General features: G+C 45.7%; 1 protein-coding gene across 8 annotated transcripts in view; it reads left to right on the top strand.

Moving 5' to 3' along the window:
- Positions 1 to 14,971, top strand: part of cplane1 (ciliogenesis and planar polarity effector 1) — a 306,978-nt gene that overhangs the window by 141,179 nt on the left and 150,828 nt on the right. For 6 of the 8 annotated variants that reach the window (XM_068029085.1, XM_068029091.1, XM_068029090.1 and 3 more), the window contains exons 28-29: positions 6,754 to 6,896; positions 13,787 to 14,035. In XM_068029085.1, coding sequence (XP_067885186.1) covers positions 6,754 to 6,896; positions 13,787 to 14,035 — 392 coding nt within the window. The remainder of the gene's footprint in view (positions 1 to 6,753; positions 6,897 to 13,786; positions 14,036 to 14,971) is intronic. The other 2 variants (XM_068029092.1, XM_068029087.1) reach the window with 1 other exon arrangement.

Here is a 14,971-nt window from a genome sequence, read left to right as displayed (position 1 = left end):
ACACGCCAAGGTCCCTTTGTTCCTCGCAACTTCCCAGTGTCAGGCCATTCATTGAATACTTCCGTGTCACATTACTCCTTCCAAAGTGCATCATCTCACACTTTTCAGGGTTAAATTCCTGCCACATCCAGCCGTGAATGGTGGTGGACAATTAAACAACCAACTGGAGGAGGTGGCTTCACAAATATCTCCATCCTCAATGATGGGGGAGCCCAGCACATCAGTGCGAAAGATAAAGCTGAAGCATTTGCAACAATCCTCAGCCAGAAGTGCCGAGTTGATGATCCATCTCGGCCTCCTCCTGAAGTCCCCAGCATCACAGATGCCAGACTTCAGCCGATTCGATTCACTCTGCGTGATATCAAGAAACGACTGAAGGCACTGGATACTGCAAAGGCGATGGGCCCTGACAATATTCCAGCAATAGTACAGAAGACCTGTGCTCCAGAACTTGCTGCTCCCCGAGCCAAGCTGTTCTATAGCTCCAACACTGGCATCTACCCTGCAATGTGGAAAATTGCCCAGGTATGTCCTGTACACAAAAAGCAGGACAAGTCCAACCCGGCCAATTACCACCCCATCAACCTACTCTCAATCATCAGTAAAGTGATGGAAGGTGTTATCAACAGTGCCATCAAACGGCACTTGCTTAGCAATAACCTGCTCAGTGACGCTCAGTTTGGGTTCTGCCAGGGCCACTCGGCTCCTGACCTCATTACAGCCTTGGTTCAAACATGGACAAAAGAGCTGAACTCAAGAAGTGAGGTGAGAGTGACTGCCCTTGACATCAAGGCAGCAATTGACCGAGTATGGCATCAAGGAGCCCTAGAAAAACTGAGGTCAATGGGAACCATCCGCTGGCTGGAGTCATACCTAGTGCAAAGGAAGATGGTTGTGGTTGCTGGAAGTCAATCATTTCAGCTCCAGGACATGACTGCAGGAGTTCCTCAGGATAGTGTCCTAGGCCCAACCATCTTCAGCTGCTTTATCAATGACCTTCCTTCAATCATAATGTCAGAAGTGGGGATGTTCGCTGATGATTGCACAATGTTCAGCACCATTCGTGACTCCTCGGATACTGAAGCAGTCTGTAGAAATGCAGCAAGACCTGGACAATATCCAAGCTTGGGCTGATAAGTGGCAAGTAACATTCGTGCCACACAAGTGCCAGGCAATGACCATCTCCAACAAGAGAGAATCTAACCATCTCCCCTTGACATTCAACGGCATTACCATTGCTGAATCCCCCACTATCAACATCTTAGGGGCTACCATTGACCAGAAACTGAACTGGAGTAGCCATATCAATACCGTGGCTACAAGAGCAGGTCAGAGGCTAGGAATCCTGAGGTGAGTAACTCACCTCCTGACTCCCCAAAGCCTGTCCACCATCTACAAGGCACAAGTCAGGAGTGTGATGGAATACTCTCCACTTGCCTGGATGGGCGCAGCTCCAACAACACTCAAGAAGCTCGACACCATCCAGAACAAAGCAGCCCGCTTGATTGGCACCCCATCTACAAACATTCACCCCCTCCACAACCAACACACAGTGGCAGCAGTGTGTACCATCTACAAGATGCACTGCAGCAATGCACCAAGGCTCCTTAGACAGCACCTTCCAAACCCGCGATCTCTACCAACTAGAAGGAGAAGGGCAGCAGATGCATGGGAACACCACCACCTGCAAGTTCCCCTCCAAGTCACACACCATCCTGACTTGGAACTATATCGCCCTTGCTTCACTGTCGCTGGGTCAGAATCCTGGAACTCCCTTCCTAACAGCACTGTGGGTATACCTACCCCAAATGGACTGCAGCGGTTCAAGAAGGCAGCTCACCACCACCTTCTCAAGGGCAATTAGGAATGGGCAATAAATGCTGGCATAGCCAGTGACGCCCACATCCCATGAATGAATAAAAAAAAGCAAGCTCCCATTATTTCTTGATTTATATTCTGTTCTGCAGCTACTGTTAGGGGGCCTATAAACTATTCCCACCAGTGACTTTTCTTTGCTATTTCTTATCTCCACTTAAACTGATTCTACATTTTGATCGACTGAGCCAAGATCATTTCTCACTGCTGTGCTGATCTCATCCTTCATGAACAGAGCTACCTCACCTCCTTTTCCTTTCAACCTATTCTTCCAAAATGTCAAATACCCTTGAATATTTAGTTCCCAGCCTTAGTCACCTTGCAACCATGTTTCTGTAATGGCTATCGTATCATACCTATTTATTTCTATTGGTGCTATCAAGTCATCCATCTTGTTTCAAATGTTGTGTGCTTTCAGATATAGAGCCTTTAATTCTGTCTTTTTACCATTTTTCCCCACTCTGACCCTATTTGCTGGTACACTATGTTTATATGCTCTGACCCTTACTGGTTATTATTCCCTGCACTATTGCCCTGTCCTTTCTCGTTAACGTTTTAAATTTCCCCTCACCTGAACCCTCCTCCCCATTATTTAGTTTAAAGACCTCTCTGCAACCCTAGTTATACAATTCGCCAGGACACTGGTAAGCGCCGTTCAGGTGAAGGCCATCCCAATTGTACAGCTCCCTCTTTCCCGATACTGGTGCCAGTGCCCCATGAATCAAAACCCATTTCTCCCACACCAATCTTCAAGCCACACATTCAACTCTGATATTATTTACCCTATGCCAATTTGCATCAAGAGATTACTGCCTTGGTGTTCATAGCTGCTCATACTCCCTTAGTAGACCTCTTTCCTCATCCTACCTATGTTGTTGGTACCCACATAGACCACACCAACTGGATCCTTCCCCTCCCACTCCAAGTTTCTCTCCAAGCCTGAGGAGATGTCCTTAACCCTGGCACCACGCAGGCAACACAGCCTTCAAGACTCTCACTCTCGAATGCAGAGAACAGTATCTATCCCTCTAACTATACTGTCCCCTAGTACGACGACATTCCTTTTTACTCCCCCCATTTGAATTGCCCCCTGCACCCTTGTCTACACAAGCGGCAAGAACTTCGAACCTTTTAGACAAGTGCAAAGGCTCCTTCATTGCTACCTTGTGGATCCCCAAACCTGCCTTACTCGTCTTCACACCCTCCTGTCCCTGGGAACAGACCAAACCTGAAGTACCTAGCCTAAGGGGTGTGCCTGCCTCCTGGAATAAAGTGTTCGGGTAACTTTCTCCCTGATGCATCGCAGTGTCCGAATCTCGGGCTCCAGCTCATCAAGTCTGAGCTGAAGCTCCTCGAGCTGCAGACATTTACTGCAGATGTGGTTGCAGTGGATCATACTGGTGTCACCAGCTCCCACATACTACAGCTGCCTGTACATCACCTGTCCTGCCATCTTTATTGTGTTTTGTTTAATTAGCTTTCAAGTTTAGAAATATCACTGATAATTTTTTGTGGTTTTGTGAAAGGAAAATCATGTTTAACCAATTTATTGGAGTTCCTTGAGGGAGTTACACATGCTGTGGATAAAGGGGAACTGGTGGATGTATTGTACTTAGATTTGGAGAAGGCATTTGATAAGGTGCCACGTCAAAGGTTATTGCAGAAAATAAAAGCTCATGGCGTAGGGGGTAACATATTGGCAGGGATAGAAGATTGGTTAGCTAGCAGGAAACAGAGTAGGCATAAATAGGTAATTTTCTGGTTGGCAAGATGTAACGAGTGGTGTAACACAGGGATCAGTGCTGGGACCTCAACTTTTTACAATTTATATAAATGACTTGGATGAAGAGACCGAAGGTATGGTGGCTAAATTTGCTGATGACACAAAGATAGGTAGGAAAGTAAGTTGTAAAGAGGACATAAGGAGCTTGCAAAGGGATATAGGTAGGTTAAGTGGGCGGCGCAGTGGTTAGCACCACAGCCTCACAGCTCCAGGGACCCGGGTTCGATTCTGGGTAATGCCTGTGTGGAGTTTGCAAGTTCTCCCTGTGACCGTGTGGGTTTCCGCCGGGTGCTCCGGTTTCCTCCCACAGCCAAAGACTTGCAGGTTGATAGGTAAATTGGCCATTGTAAATTGCCCCTAGTGTAGGTAGGGAATACTGTAGGGTTAGTATAAATGGGTGGTTGATGGTCGGCACAGACTCGGTGGGCTGAAGGGCCTGTTTCAGTGCTGTATCTCTAAATAAAAAAATAAAGTGAGTGGGCAAAGACCTGGCAAATGGAGTATAATGTGGGACAGTGTGAAATTGTCTACTTTAGCAGGAAGAATAAAAAAGAAGCATATTATCTAAATGGTGAGAGATTGCAGAGCTTTGAGATGCAGAGGGATCTGGGTGTCCTAGTGCATGAATCGTAAAAGGTTTGTATGCAGGTACAGCACGTAATTAAGGAAGCTAATAGAATGTTGTCGTTTATCGCGAGGGGAATTGAATACAAAAGTAGGGAGGTTATGCTTCAGCTATACAGTGCATTGGTGAGACCACATCTGGAGTATTCATTTAAGGAAGGATGTAAATGCGTTGGAGGCAGTACAGAGAAGGTTTACTGGACGAATACCTGGAATGGGTGGGCTTTCTTGCATGGAAAGATTGGACGGGCTAGACTTGTATCCGCTGGAATTTAGAAGAGTAAGAAGCGACTTGATTGAAACATATGAGAGTCTGAGGGGTCTTGACAGGGTGGATGTGGAAAGGGTGTTTCCCCTTGTGGGAGAATCTCAAACTAGGGGTCACAGTTTAAAAATAAGGGGTTGCCTATTTAAGACAGAGATGAGGAGAAATTTTTTCTCTCAAAGGGTCGTGAGTCTTTAGAATTCTCTTCCTCAAAAGGCAGTGGAAGCAGAGTCTTTGAATATTTTTAAGGCAGAGGCAGATAGATTCTTGATGAGCAAGGGGGTGGAAGGTTATCGGGGGTACGTGGAAATGTGGAGTAATCAGTTCAGCCTTGAGCTTATTGAATGGCAGAGCAGGCTGGAGGGGTCGAGTGGCCTACTCCTCCTAATTCGTATGTTTGTAGGTATATTAAGTAGTTTAACTAGTTAAGCTACAAATTCAATATACTATATCTCCCCAGTACCAGTTTAAACAACTACCCCAGGGTAAAAAAAAAACTTTAACACTCACCATCCAATCACCTACCAGCTCACCTAATTAATGCCTCTGTGTTTCAGCTCTCAGGTGTGCTTGTCTCTTGCTTCCTCTCTTGGATCACTCCTTGTTCTGTATAAGACCACACAGCACCACCTCCTTCATTGTACTGAATTCCCAAACTTACCAAATTCCCAAGTTAAGCGTTTGCCTAGTAACACTCAGTTTAGCAGAACTCCATGCTTCTAAACCTGTTCTTTAGTTCCTCTGAGGGATGGCTGCTTCCCTATGACAAGATTCAAAGGGCAGGACAGGCTTTGTTTAGGTCCCTCATAATTTTATACTTCTGAATTAAATCTCCCATAACCTCCTTTGTTCCAAAGAAAACAACCCCAGCCAAGCCAATCTTTCCCCCTAGCCTCTCCATTCCTGGCTGGCAACATCCTCGTAAATCTTTGTACCTTGTAGTGCGATCTCATCCGTCCTGTAATGCGGTGACAAGAACTGCAATTGAGCAAATGAAGCTGAACTTGAGAACATTCCCAGCCTGACAAACTGCACAGGGAACACCTGCCACTGCTGGGATTCTCAAACTCGTTTAGGACCTGACATAGTTCACAAGTTAAGAAAAGGCAATGACCTCCTTGCCCCAACCCAGAGAAGAGACTGGCAGCCAAGGAATCCAAAATTCTTCTATAGGCATATAAATAGTAAAGGGTGGTAAAAGGAGAAGTGAGGCTGATTAAGAACCAAAACGATGATTTATGCATGGAGGCAGGTGGCATGGCTAAGCTACTAAATGAATACTTTGCATCTGTCTTTACCAATGAAGAAGATGCTGTCCAAGTCATAGTGTAAGAGGAGGAGCTGAGACACTGGATGGGCTAAAAATTGATAGAGGAGATATTAGATAGGCTGGCTGTACTTAAAGTTGATAAGTAACCAGGACTGGATGAGATGCATCCAAGGATACTGAAGGAAGTGAGTGTGGAAATTGTGGAGGTACTAGCAATAATCCTCCAGTCCTCTTTAGATACAGGGGTGGTGCTAGAGACTGGAGAATTTCAAGAAAGGGTGTAAGGATGAGTCCAGCAACTGCAAGCCAGTCAGTTTAACCTTGGTGGAAAATCTTGAAACAGTAATTCAGGACAAAATTGACAGTCACTTGGACAAATGTGGGTTAATTAAGGAAAGTCAAGCATGGATTTGTTGAGGGCCAATCATGTTTAACTAACTTGATTGAGTTTTTTGATGAGCTAACAGAGAGGGTTGATGAGGGTAGTGTAGTTGATGTGGTGTACGTGGACTTCCAAAAGGCTTTTGATAAAATGCCTCATAACAAGCTTGTCAGGAAAGTTACAGCCCATGGAATAAAAAGGACATTAGCAGCATGGATATGAAATTGACTGAGTGACAGAAAGCAGAGAGTAGTAGTGAATGGTTGTTTTTTGGACTTGAGGGCAGTATGTTGTGGGGTTCCCCTTGCCAGTTCTGGTGAAAGGTCACAAACCTGAAATGTAAACTTTGTTATTCTCTCCACAGACTGCCTGACCAGCTGAGTATTTCCAGCATTTTTGTTTCAAATTTTTAGCATCTGCAGGATTTTGTTTTTGTGTGGGTATAGAAGCTGCTACCTTCCTGGATGTGTGGTTCAGTACCATACTGGGAGGGGTTTCGTCTAATGGGGGAAATAGACAATGTGCTACTTTAACCTGTGCCTTGTCACTGACAGGTCAGACGATGCAGAGGATCTTCAGAAGCAGGACATGAGTCACATCAATCACAACCCTCCACAGGAGCTGACATCAGACTCTGACAGCAGAACTGATGAAGAGGAGTCAGCAGATGGCCAGGGATCCTCCCATCAGAAACAGGGTGGGTGTATGTGAATGAGAGTGTGTGAGCCCAGTGAGGGAATGTGAGAGTGCTCCCATTTACCCCAAAGTGTGTGAGTGTGAGCCCAGCTCCCATCTCCCCCTTGAGGGTGAATGTGAGCCCAGCTCCCCTTGAAGGAGGGCATGAGAGTGTGAGCCCAGCTCCCTTCGAGGGTAGGCATGAGTGCTAACCCAGCTCCCCTCAAGGGAGGGTGTGAGAATGTCAGCCTGGTTCTGCTCGAGGGTGGGCGTGAGATGTGAGCCCAGCTCCCCTCGCGGGTGAGCGAGAGTATGAGCCCAGCATCCTTCGAGGGTGGGCATGAGTGCTAACCCAGCTCTCCTCAAGGGTGGGTGGGTATGAATGCATGCCCAGCTCCCGTGTCTCCTGGAGGGTTGGCGTGTGACAGTCTGAGCCCAGATCCCCTCGAGGGTGAGAGAGAAGCTGGCTCCCCTGGAGGGTGGGTGGGTGTTTGAGTTGTAGTCATTTACACCACTGAAGGAAGCAAATTGGCCCATTAAGTCCATGCCAGCTCTCTGCAGAGCGATCCAGTCACTCCTGCTCCCCTGCTCGATCCCCGTAGCCCTGCAAGTTTATTTCCTTCAAGTGCCTATCCAATCATTGATGTCTGTGCTTCCATCACCCTCGTGGGCATTGGGTTCCTGCTCATTACCACTCGCTGTGTAAAAAAAATTCTTCCTCACATCCTCTTTGCATTACTTTCCCAAAACCTTCAATCTGTATCCCCTAGTCCTTATACCAGCAATGCACCAAGGCTCCTTCAACAACACCTTCAAAACCCGTGACTTCTACCACCTAGAAGGACAAGGGCAGCAGATGTATGCAAACACCACCACCTGCAAGTTCCCCTCCAAGTCGCACACCATCCTGACTTGGAACTATATCGCCATTTCTTCACTGTTGCTGGGTCAAAATCCTGGGACTCCCTTCCTAACAGCACTGTGGGTGTACCTACACCACAAGGACTGCAGTGGTTCAGGAAGGTATCTCACCACCACCTTCTCAAGGGCAATTAGGGATGGGCAATAAATGCTGGCCTGGCCAGTGATGCCCACATCCCATCAATGAATTTAAAAAAATGTACTTTTATAGAGCCAGCAAAGGCTGAATGCCCTCTTTCTCTGCTGTAAGTTTCAGTGATGTCCAACATACCATTCTTCAGGAAGTAATGTCAATAATGATGGCTTTGGCCTTCCTGATGGTCAATTGAAGGTAGTTGTGACTGATTGGCAAGTTAAAAACATTAGCAGTAGGAGCAGGAGTAGATCATTCGGCCCCTCGAGCCTGCTCCACCATTCAATATGATCATGGTTGATCTATCTGAACTCCATTTTCCTGCCCACTCTCCATATCCCTTGATTCCCTGAGAGATCAAAAATCTATCAATGTCAGTTTTGAATATACTTAACAATGGAGTGTCCGCAACCTTCTGGGATAGAGAATTTCAAAGATTCACAACCCTCTGAGTGAACAAATTTCTCCTGGTCTCAGTTCTAAATGATCAACCCCTTATCCTGAGGCACTGGCCCTCTGTTCTAGTTTCCCCAGCCAGGGGAAACAATCTCTCAGCGTCAACCATATCTAGCCCCTTCAGAATCTCGTATGTTTCAATGAGATCACCTCTCATTCTGCTAAACTTCAGGGAATATAAGCCCAATGTACTCAGCCTCTCATCAAAGGATAACCCTTTCATCCCAGGAACCAGTTTAGTGACCCTTTGCTGTATTGCCTCCAAGGCAAGTATATCCTTTCTTAGATTAGGAGATCAAAACTATGCAGAATGCTCCAGCTGTGGTCTCACCAAAGCTCAGTGAAATTGTAGCAAGACATGCTTATTCTTGTTCTCCAGTCCCGTTGCAATAAATGCCAACATGCCATTTGCCTTTCCAGTTGATTCCCGTTCCTGCATGCTATTGTTACTTGTTTGAATACACCTAAATCTCTCTGAACATCAACATTTACAAGTTTCATGCCTTTTAAAAAAAAATTCTCTGTTTTTTTATTCTTCATACCAGAGTGAATAACCTCACACTTCCCTACTATATATTCCATCTTCCACCTTGTTGCCCACTCACTTAATCTGTCGATATATTGCAGCCTTTTTGTGTCTACCCCACAGCTTACATTCCCACTTAACTTTGTATGGGGAGATGGTGGCATAGTGGTAATGTCTCTGGATGAGTAATCCAGAGGCCAGGGCTAATGCCCTGGGGCATGGGTTCAAATCCCACCACGGCAGCTGGTGGAATGTAAATTCGATTAATTAATAAAAATCTGAAATTGAAAGCTAGTTTCAGTAATGTTGCGATGAAATTATTGATGTTGTAAAAACCCATCTGATTCACTAATGTCCTTTAGGGAAGGAAATCTACCATCCTTACCTGGTCTGGCCTACATGTGACTCCAGACCCACAGCAATGTGGTTGACTCTTACCAGCTCTTACTCTTAAGCCACTCAGTTGGGATGGGCAACAAATGTTGGCCTTGCCAGTGCCGGCCACATCCCATGAAAGAATTAAAAAAATTACTCTTGGTCTCTTCGTCTAAGTCATTAATATAGAATACTGATCTTTGCAGCAGTCCACTAGTCCCAGCCTGCCAAATGCCATGTTTATCCCTACTCTGCTTTCTGCCCTTTAACTAATCCTCCATCCATGAGCCCTTGCGTATTAACCTTTTGTGTGGCACCTTATCGTTTTTTCAAAATCCACGTATACTATGTATGCTGACTTTGTCTGATGCTATGACTTTCGAAGTGCATTGTTAAGACTTCCTTAATAATAGATTCCAGCATTTTGCTGACCACTGATGTCGGACTAACTGGCCAATAATTCCCTGTTTTTGCGTCTCCCTCCTTTCTTGAATAGCAGAGTTACATTTTCTAACTTCCAATCTGCTGGGACCATTCTAGAATCTAGGGAATTTTGGGAAATCCTATGCACCCACTATTCCTACAGCTACCTCTTATAGAACCTGAGGATGCAGGCCATCGTGATCTGGGGATTTGTCAGTTTTTAGTCCTTTAAGTTGCTCCAGTACTTTTTCTGTGCTGGTATTAATTACTTTAAGTTCCTCACTCTTATTAGCCCCTTGGTTACCCTCCATTTCTGGCAAAACACATGGAAAATTTATGACACAGAAAGAGGCCATTCAGCCCATTATGTCCATTGAGATCGACAAAGATGATATGGAGGAATAGAATTGAAAAGCAGAGATGATAGCTACCCAGTCTAATCCCACCTTACTTCACTAGGTCCATAGCCGTTCAGGTTACAACTCTTCAAGTAGATATCCAAGTACTTTTTAAATGTAGTATGTAATTTGTGTCTTCTACTGTGAAGACAGACACAAAATATTTGTTCAACGTCTGTCATTTCCTCATTCCCTATAATAATTTCTCCTGTCTCTGCATCGAAGGGATGAACGTTTAATTTAGGTACAGTCCTTTTTATATACTTGTAAAAACTCTTACAATCTGTTTTTATATTCCTGCCTAGTTTACTCTCATTCTATTATTTCCCTTTTTACCAACTTTTTGGTCGCACTTTCCTGGTTCCTAAAACACACTCAATCCTCAGGTTTACTACTATTCTTTGCAACATTATATATATCTTTCTTGCTCTGTTTTCATTTTTCAATGGAATGTATTTTTATTGAACATTTTGAATCGTTTCTTTCAAGGTTGCCCACTGCTTATTTACCGCCATACCTTTTAGTCTGTTTATCCAATCAGTCTTAGCCAGTCTCCCTTTCATACCTGTTTATTTGGCTTTGTCTAAGTTTAAGATTTTTGTTTGGGACTGGAATATGTCGCTTTGAAACCGAGTTGGTTTTACCACATATTGTTCGAAGAAACTGTTGCAAAAGCATTCTTCCAGACTACCTTTGCCAATTTGATTTGTCTAGTCTATCTGAATATTAAACTCCCTCACGATTATTGCATTGCCTTTGTTACAAGTTCCAATTATTTCTTGCTTTGTGGTCTGTCCAGTGGTACAAGAACTGTTAAGGGGGCTTATAAACTACTTCTACCAGCTTTTTCTGACACTTTTTATTTCTTATCTCCACCCTTAAGGATTCTACTTTCTGATCTTCTGAGCAATATCCTTTCTCACGAATGTCCTTATGTCATCCTTTACTATCAGGATGGGTCCTTTTCCATTCTGCCTTTCTTTTCAAAATGTTGTGTACCCTGGAATATTTACTTCCCCAACCTTAGTCACCTTAGAGTCATAAAGTTATACAGCACAGAAACCGGCCCACTGTGTCCGCACCGGCCATCAAGCACCTATCTATTCTAATCCCATTTTCCAGCACTTGGCCCGTAGCCTTGTATGCTATGGCATTTCAAGTGCTCATCTAAATACTTCTTAAATGTTGTGAGGGTTCCTGCCTCTACCACCTCTTCAGGCAGTGCGTTCCAGATTCCAACCACTCTCTGGGTAACAAAATTCCTCCTCAAATCCCCTCTAAACCTCTTGCCCCTTACCTTAAATCTATGCCCCTGGTTATTGACTCCCCTCCCCCCCGCCCCCCACCACCAAGGGAAAAAATTTCTTCCTATCTACCTTATCTGTGTCCCTCAATCAGGTCCCCCCTCAGCCATCTCTGCTCTAAGGAAAATAACCCTAGCCTTTTCAATCTCTCTCCATAGCTGAAATGCTCCAGCCCAGGAAACATCCTGCTGAATCTCGTCTGCACCCTCTCCAGTGCAATCACATCCTTCCTATAGTGTGACGATGGGGATAATGTGGGAAAATAGTATTGAAGTGCATGATCAATCATGATTGTATTGAATGGCGGAGCAGGCTCAATGGGCTGAACAGCCTACTTCTCCTATGTTCCTAAATCAGAGTTTTGGAGTTGGAGGTGGAGGTGGGGGTGGGGGGGTGGCCAAGCGAGCTGACGCAGAGGAGGGGGAGAGCGAAACATAACGAGAGCAGGACCGCGAACGGGCGAGTGAGTTTGAAACAGAGCGGGAAGGCGAGGGAGCCAGACAGCAGGACCCAGACACAGAGAGAGAAAGAGCGTGCCCAATGCGAGCACACTGCTGCCCTCCAGCACTGTTACTCACTGATACAGAAATCATTGCTCTTTCCTCAGCCACTCCACCTCTAAAACACAGTGCCCTTCATAATCAGGATCCATCCCTCACACTCTCTTACCCTTCCGTCTGCTCTTCGTGTTCTCCAGGTTTCCTGCTGATTGGCTCATTCACCTGATCTCCAGGTTCCCTGCTGATTGGCTCATTCACCTGATCTCCAGGTTCCCTGCTGATTGGCTCATTCATCTGATCTCCAGGTTCCCTGCTGATTGGCTCATTCATCTGATCTCCAGGTTCCCTGCTGATTGGCTCATTCATCTGATCTCCAGGTTCCCTGCTGATTGGCTCATTCACCTGATCTCCAGGTTCCTTGCTAATTGGCTCATCCTGGGGACTCTCCACATCCAAGCTACATTCCGTCATTGACTTGTCTCTGATCTGTAACCGTGTCTGTCCACGGATCAAAAACACTTACCTCTATTTGTGCTGCTATTTCATCTGTTGGGGAATGAGGTGGGTCTGTGGGGGAACACCTGGCTAAGAGTGATCATTGTATAAGTTTTATAAAGTAATGAAGAAGAGCAAAAAAACAATTTAAAACGTAGAGCTTCTAAATTGGAAGAGGGCTATCTTCAATATAATGAGAGAGGATCCAGCCTGGGTAAAATGGAACCAAAGGGGCGGCGCAGTGGTTAGCACCGCAGCCTCACAACTCCAGAGACCTGGGTTCAGTACTGGGTACTTCCTGTGCAGAGTTTGCAAGTTCTCCCTGTGTCTGCGTGGGTTTTCTCCGGGTGCTCCGGTTTCCTCCCACAGCCAAAGATTTGCAGGTTGATAGGTAAATTGGTCATTGTAAATTGCCCCTAGTGTAGGTAGGTGGTAGGAGAATGGTGGGGATGTGGTAGGGAATATGGGATTAATGTAGGATTAGTATAAATGGATGGTTGTTGGTCGGCACAGACTCGGTGGGCCGAAGGGCTTGTTTCAGTGCTGTATCTCACTACGAAAGACTGACGGGTAAAAAACTGTAACGGAACAATGGTTGATCTTTACGGAGGAGATGCTTCAGGTACAGGCTAGATACAATCTAACAAGGGCAGAAGGTAAAGGAACCAAAGCCGGGGCTCCTTGGATGACGAGCAAGGCAGAGATTATGATACATGTCAGATGAATTCTTCAAGCGAGAATCAGGACAAATACAATAAGTTGAGAGGGGAGGAGAAGAGGAAAATAAGACTGGCAAAGATAGAATGAGAATAGAATGGCAGTTAACATAAAAGTGAACCCCAAAATCTACTACTGGCATGTAAATAGTAAGTGAATAATAAGAGGTGGAGTGGGGCCTATTAGGGACAAAGAGGGTAATATATGCTTAAAGGCGCAGGGCAAGGCTAGAATACTTAACAAGTACTTGGTATCGGTTTTTACGAAGGGAGAGGAATCTGACAAAATATCGGTAGAGCAAACATGGTAGAGGTAGTGGACGGTGTGAAAATTGATAGCAAGGATGTGCTGGAAAGGCTGGCTTTGTTTAGAGTGGGTAGCTCACCTGGTCAGGATGGCTTGCATCCCAGGTTGCTAAAAGAAGTGGGGGTGGAGAAAGTGGAAGCTTGAGCTCCGGGTTTCGGAACTCGAGGGGCAGCTGGAGTCACTGTTGTGCATCCGCTAGACATAGGACTACATGGATAGCACGTTTAGGGAGGTGGTCACACCGCAGGTTTAGGAGCATGCAGGCAGAGAGGGAATGGGTGATTGCCAGGGAGTCTAAGAGAACCAGTGCAGGAGTCCCCTGAGTTTATCTTGCTTGCTAATTGGTTTTCCATTTCAGATACTGGTGAGATCGATGGTTCCCCGGGGGAGTGCAGCCAGACCAAAGTCCGTGGCACCATGTGTGGCTCATCTGCAGAGGAGGGGAGGAAGAAGAGCGGAACAGTAATAGTGATAGGGGATTTGATGGTCAGGGGATCAGACAGACATTTCTGCGGCAGTAAACGTGACTCCAGGATGGTATGTTGCCTCCCGAGTGCCAAGGTCAAGGATGTCATGGAGCGGCTGCCTGATGTCCTTCTAGCAGAGGGTAAACAGCCAGAGGTCATGGTCCACATTGATACCAATGACATAGGTAGGAAGAGAGATGAGGTTCTGAAGGCAGATTTCAGAGAGTTAGGAAAGAAATTAAAAAGCAGGACCTCCAAAGCAGTAATCTCAGGATTACTCCCAGTGTCACGTGTGAGTGAGCATAGGAATAGGAGGATTGATCGATTGAACACATGCCTGGAGAATTGGTGTCGGAGGGAGGGCATCAGATTTCTGAGGCATTGGGACTGGTTCTGGGGCAGGTGGGACCTGGACAAGATGGACGGGCTGCACTTTAACAGGACCAGAACTGATATCCTCGCAGGGAGATTTGCTGGTGCTATTGAGGGTTTAAACTAGCTTGTCAGGGGGATGGGAACCTGAGGGGTAGCTCAAATTGGAAGGAAGTAAAACTGGTAACAGGAGGTAGAAAAGTAGCAACTGACATTAGAAGGTAGGGAAACCAAGGCGAGCATCAACTAGGCTTAGAATGCAGAATGTCAAGAAGACAAGGTTAAGGACACTCTACCTGAATGCACACAGCATTCACAACAAGGTAGATGATTCAAAGGCCCAAATAGAGGTAAATGGGTATGATCTATTTTAGATTTAGATTTAGAGATACAGCACTGAAACAGGCCCTTCGGTCTGTGCCGACCATTAACCACCCATTTATACTAATCCTACAGTAATCCCATATTCCTACCACATCCCCACCTGTCCCTATATTCCCCTACCACCTACCTATACTAGGGGCAATTTATAATGGCCAATTTACCTGTCAACCTGCAAGTCTTTTGGCTGTGGGAGGAAACCCACGCAGACACAGGGAGAACTTGCAAACTCCACACAGGCAGTACCCAGAATTAAACCCGGGTCGCTGGAGCTGTGAGGCTGCAGTGCTTGCCACTGTGCCGCCCCTCTAATTGCCATAACA

Source organism: Heterodontus francisci, chromosome 4 (genome assembly GCF_036365525.1).
Source record: "Heterodontus francisci isolate sHetFra1 chromosome 4, sHetFra1.hap1, whole genome shotgun sequence".
NCBI lineage: Eukaryota > Metazoa > Chordata > Chondrichthyes > Heterodontiformes > Heterodontidae > Heterodontus > Heterodontus francisci.
This window is presented reverse-complemented; position numbering and strand designations above follow the sequence as displayed.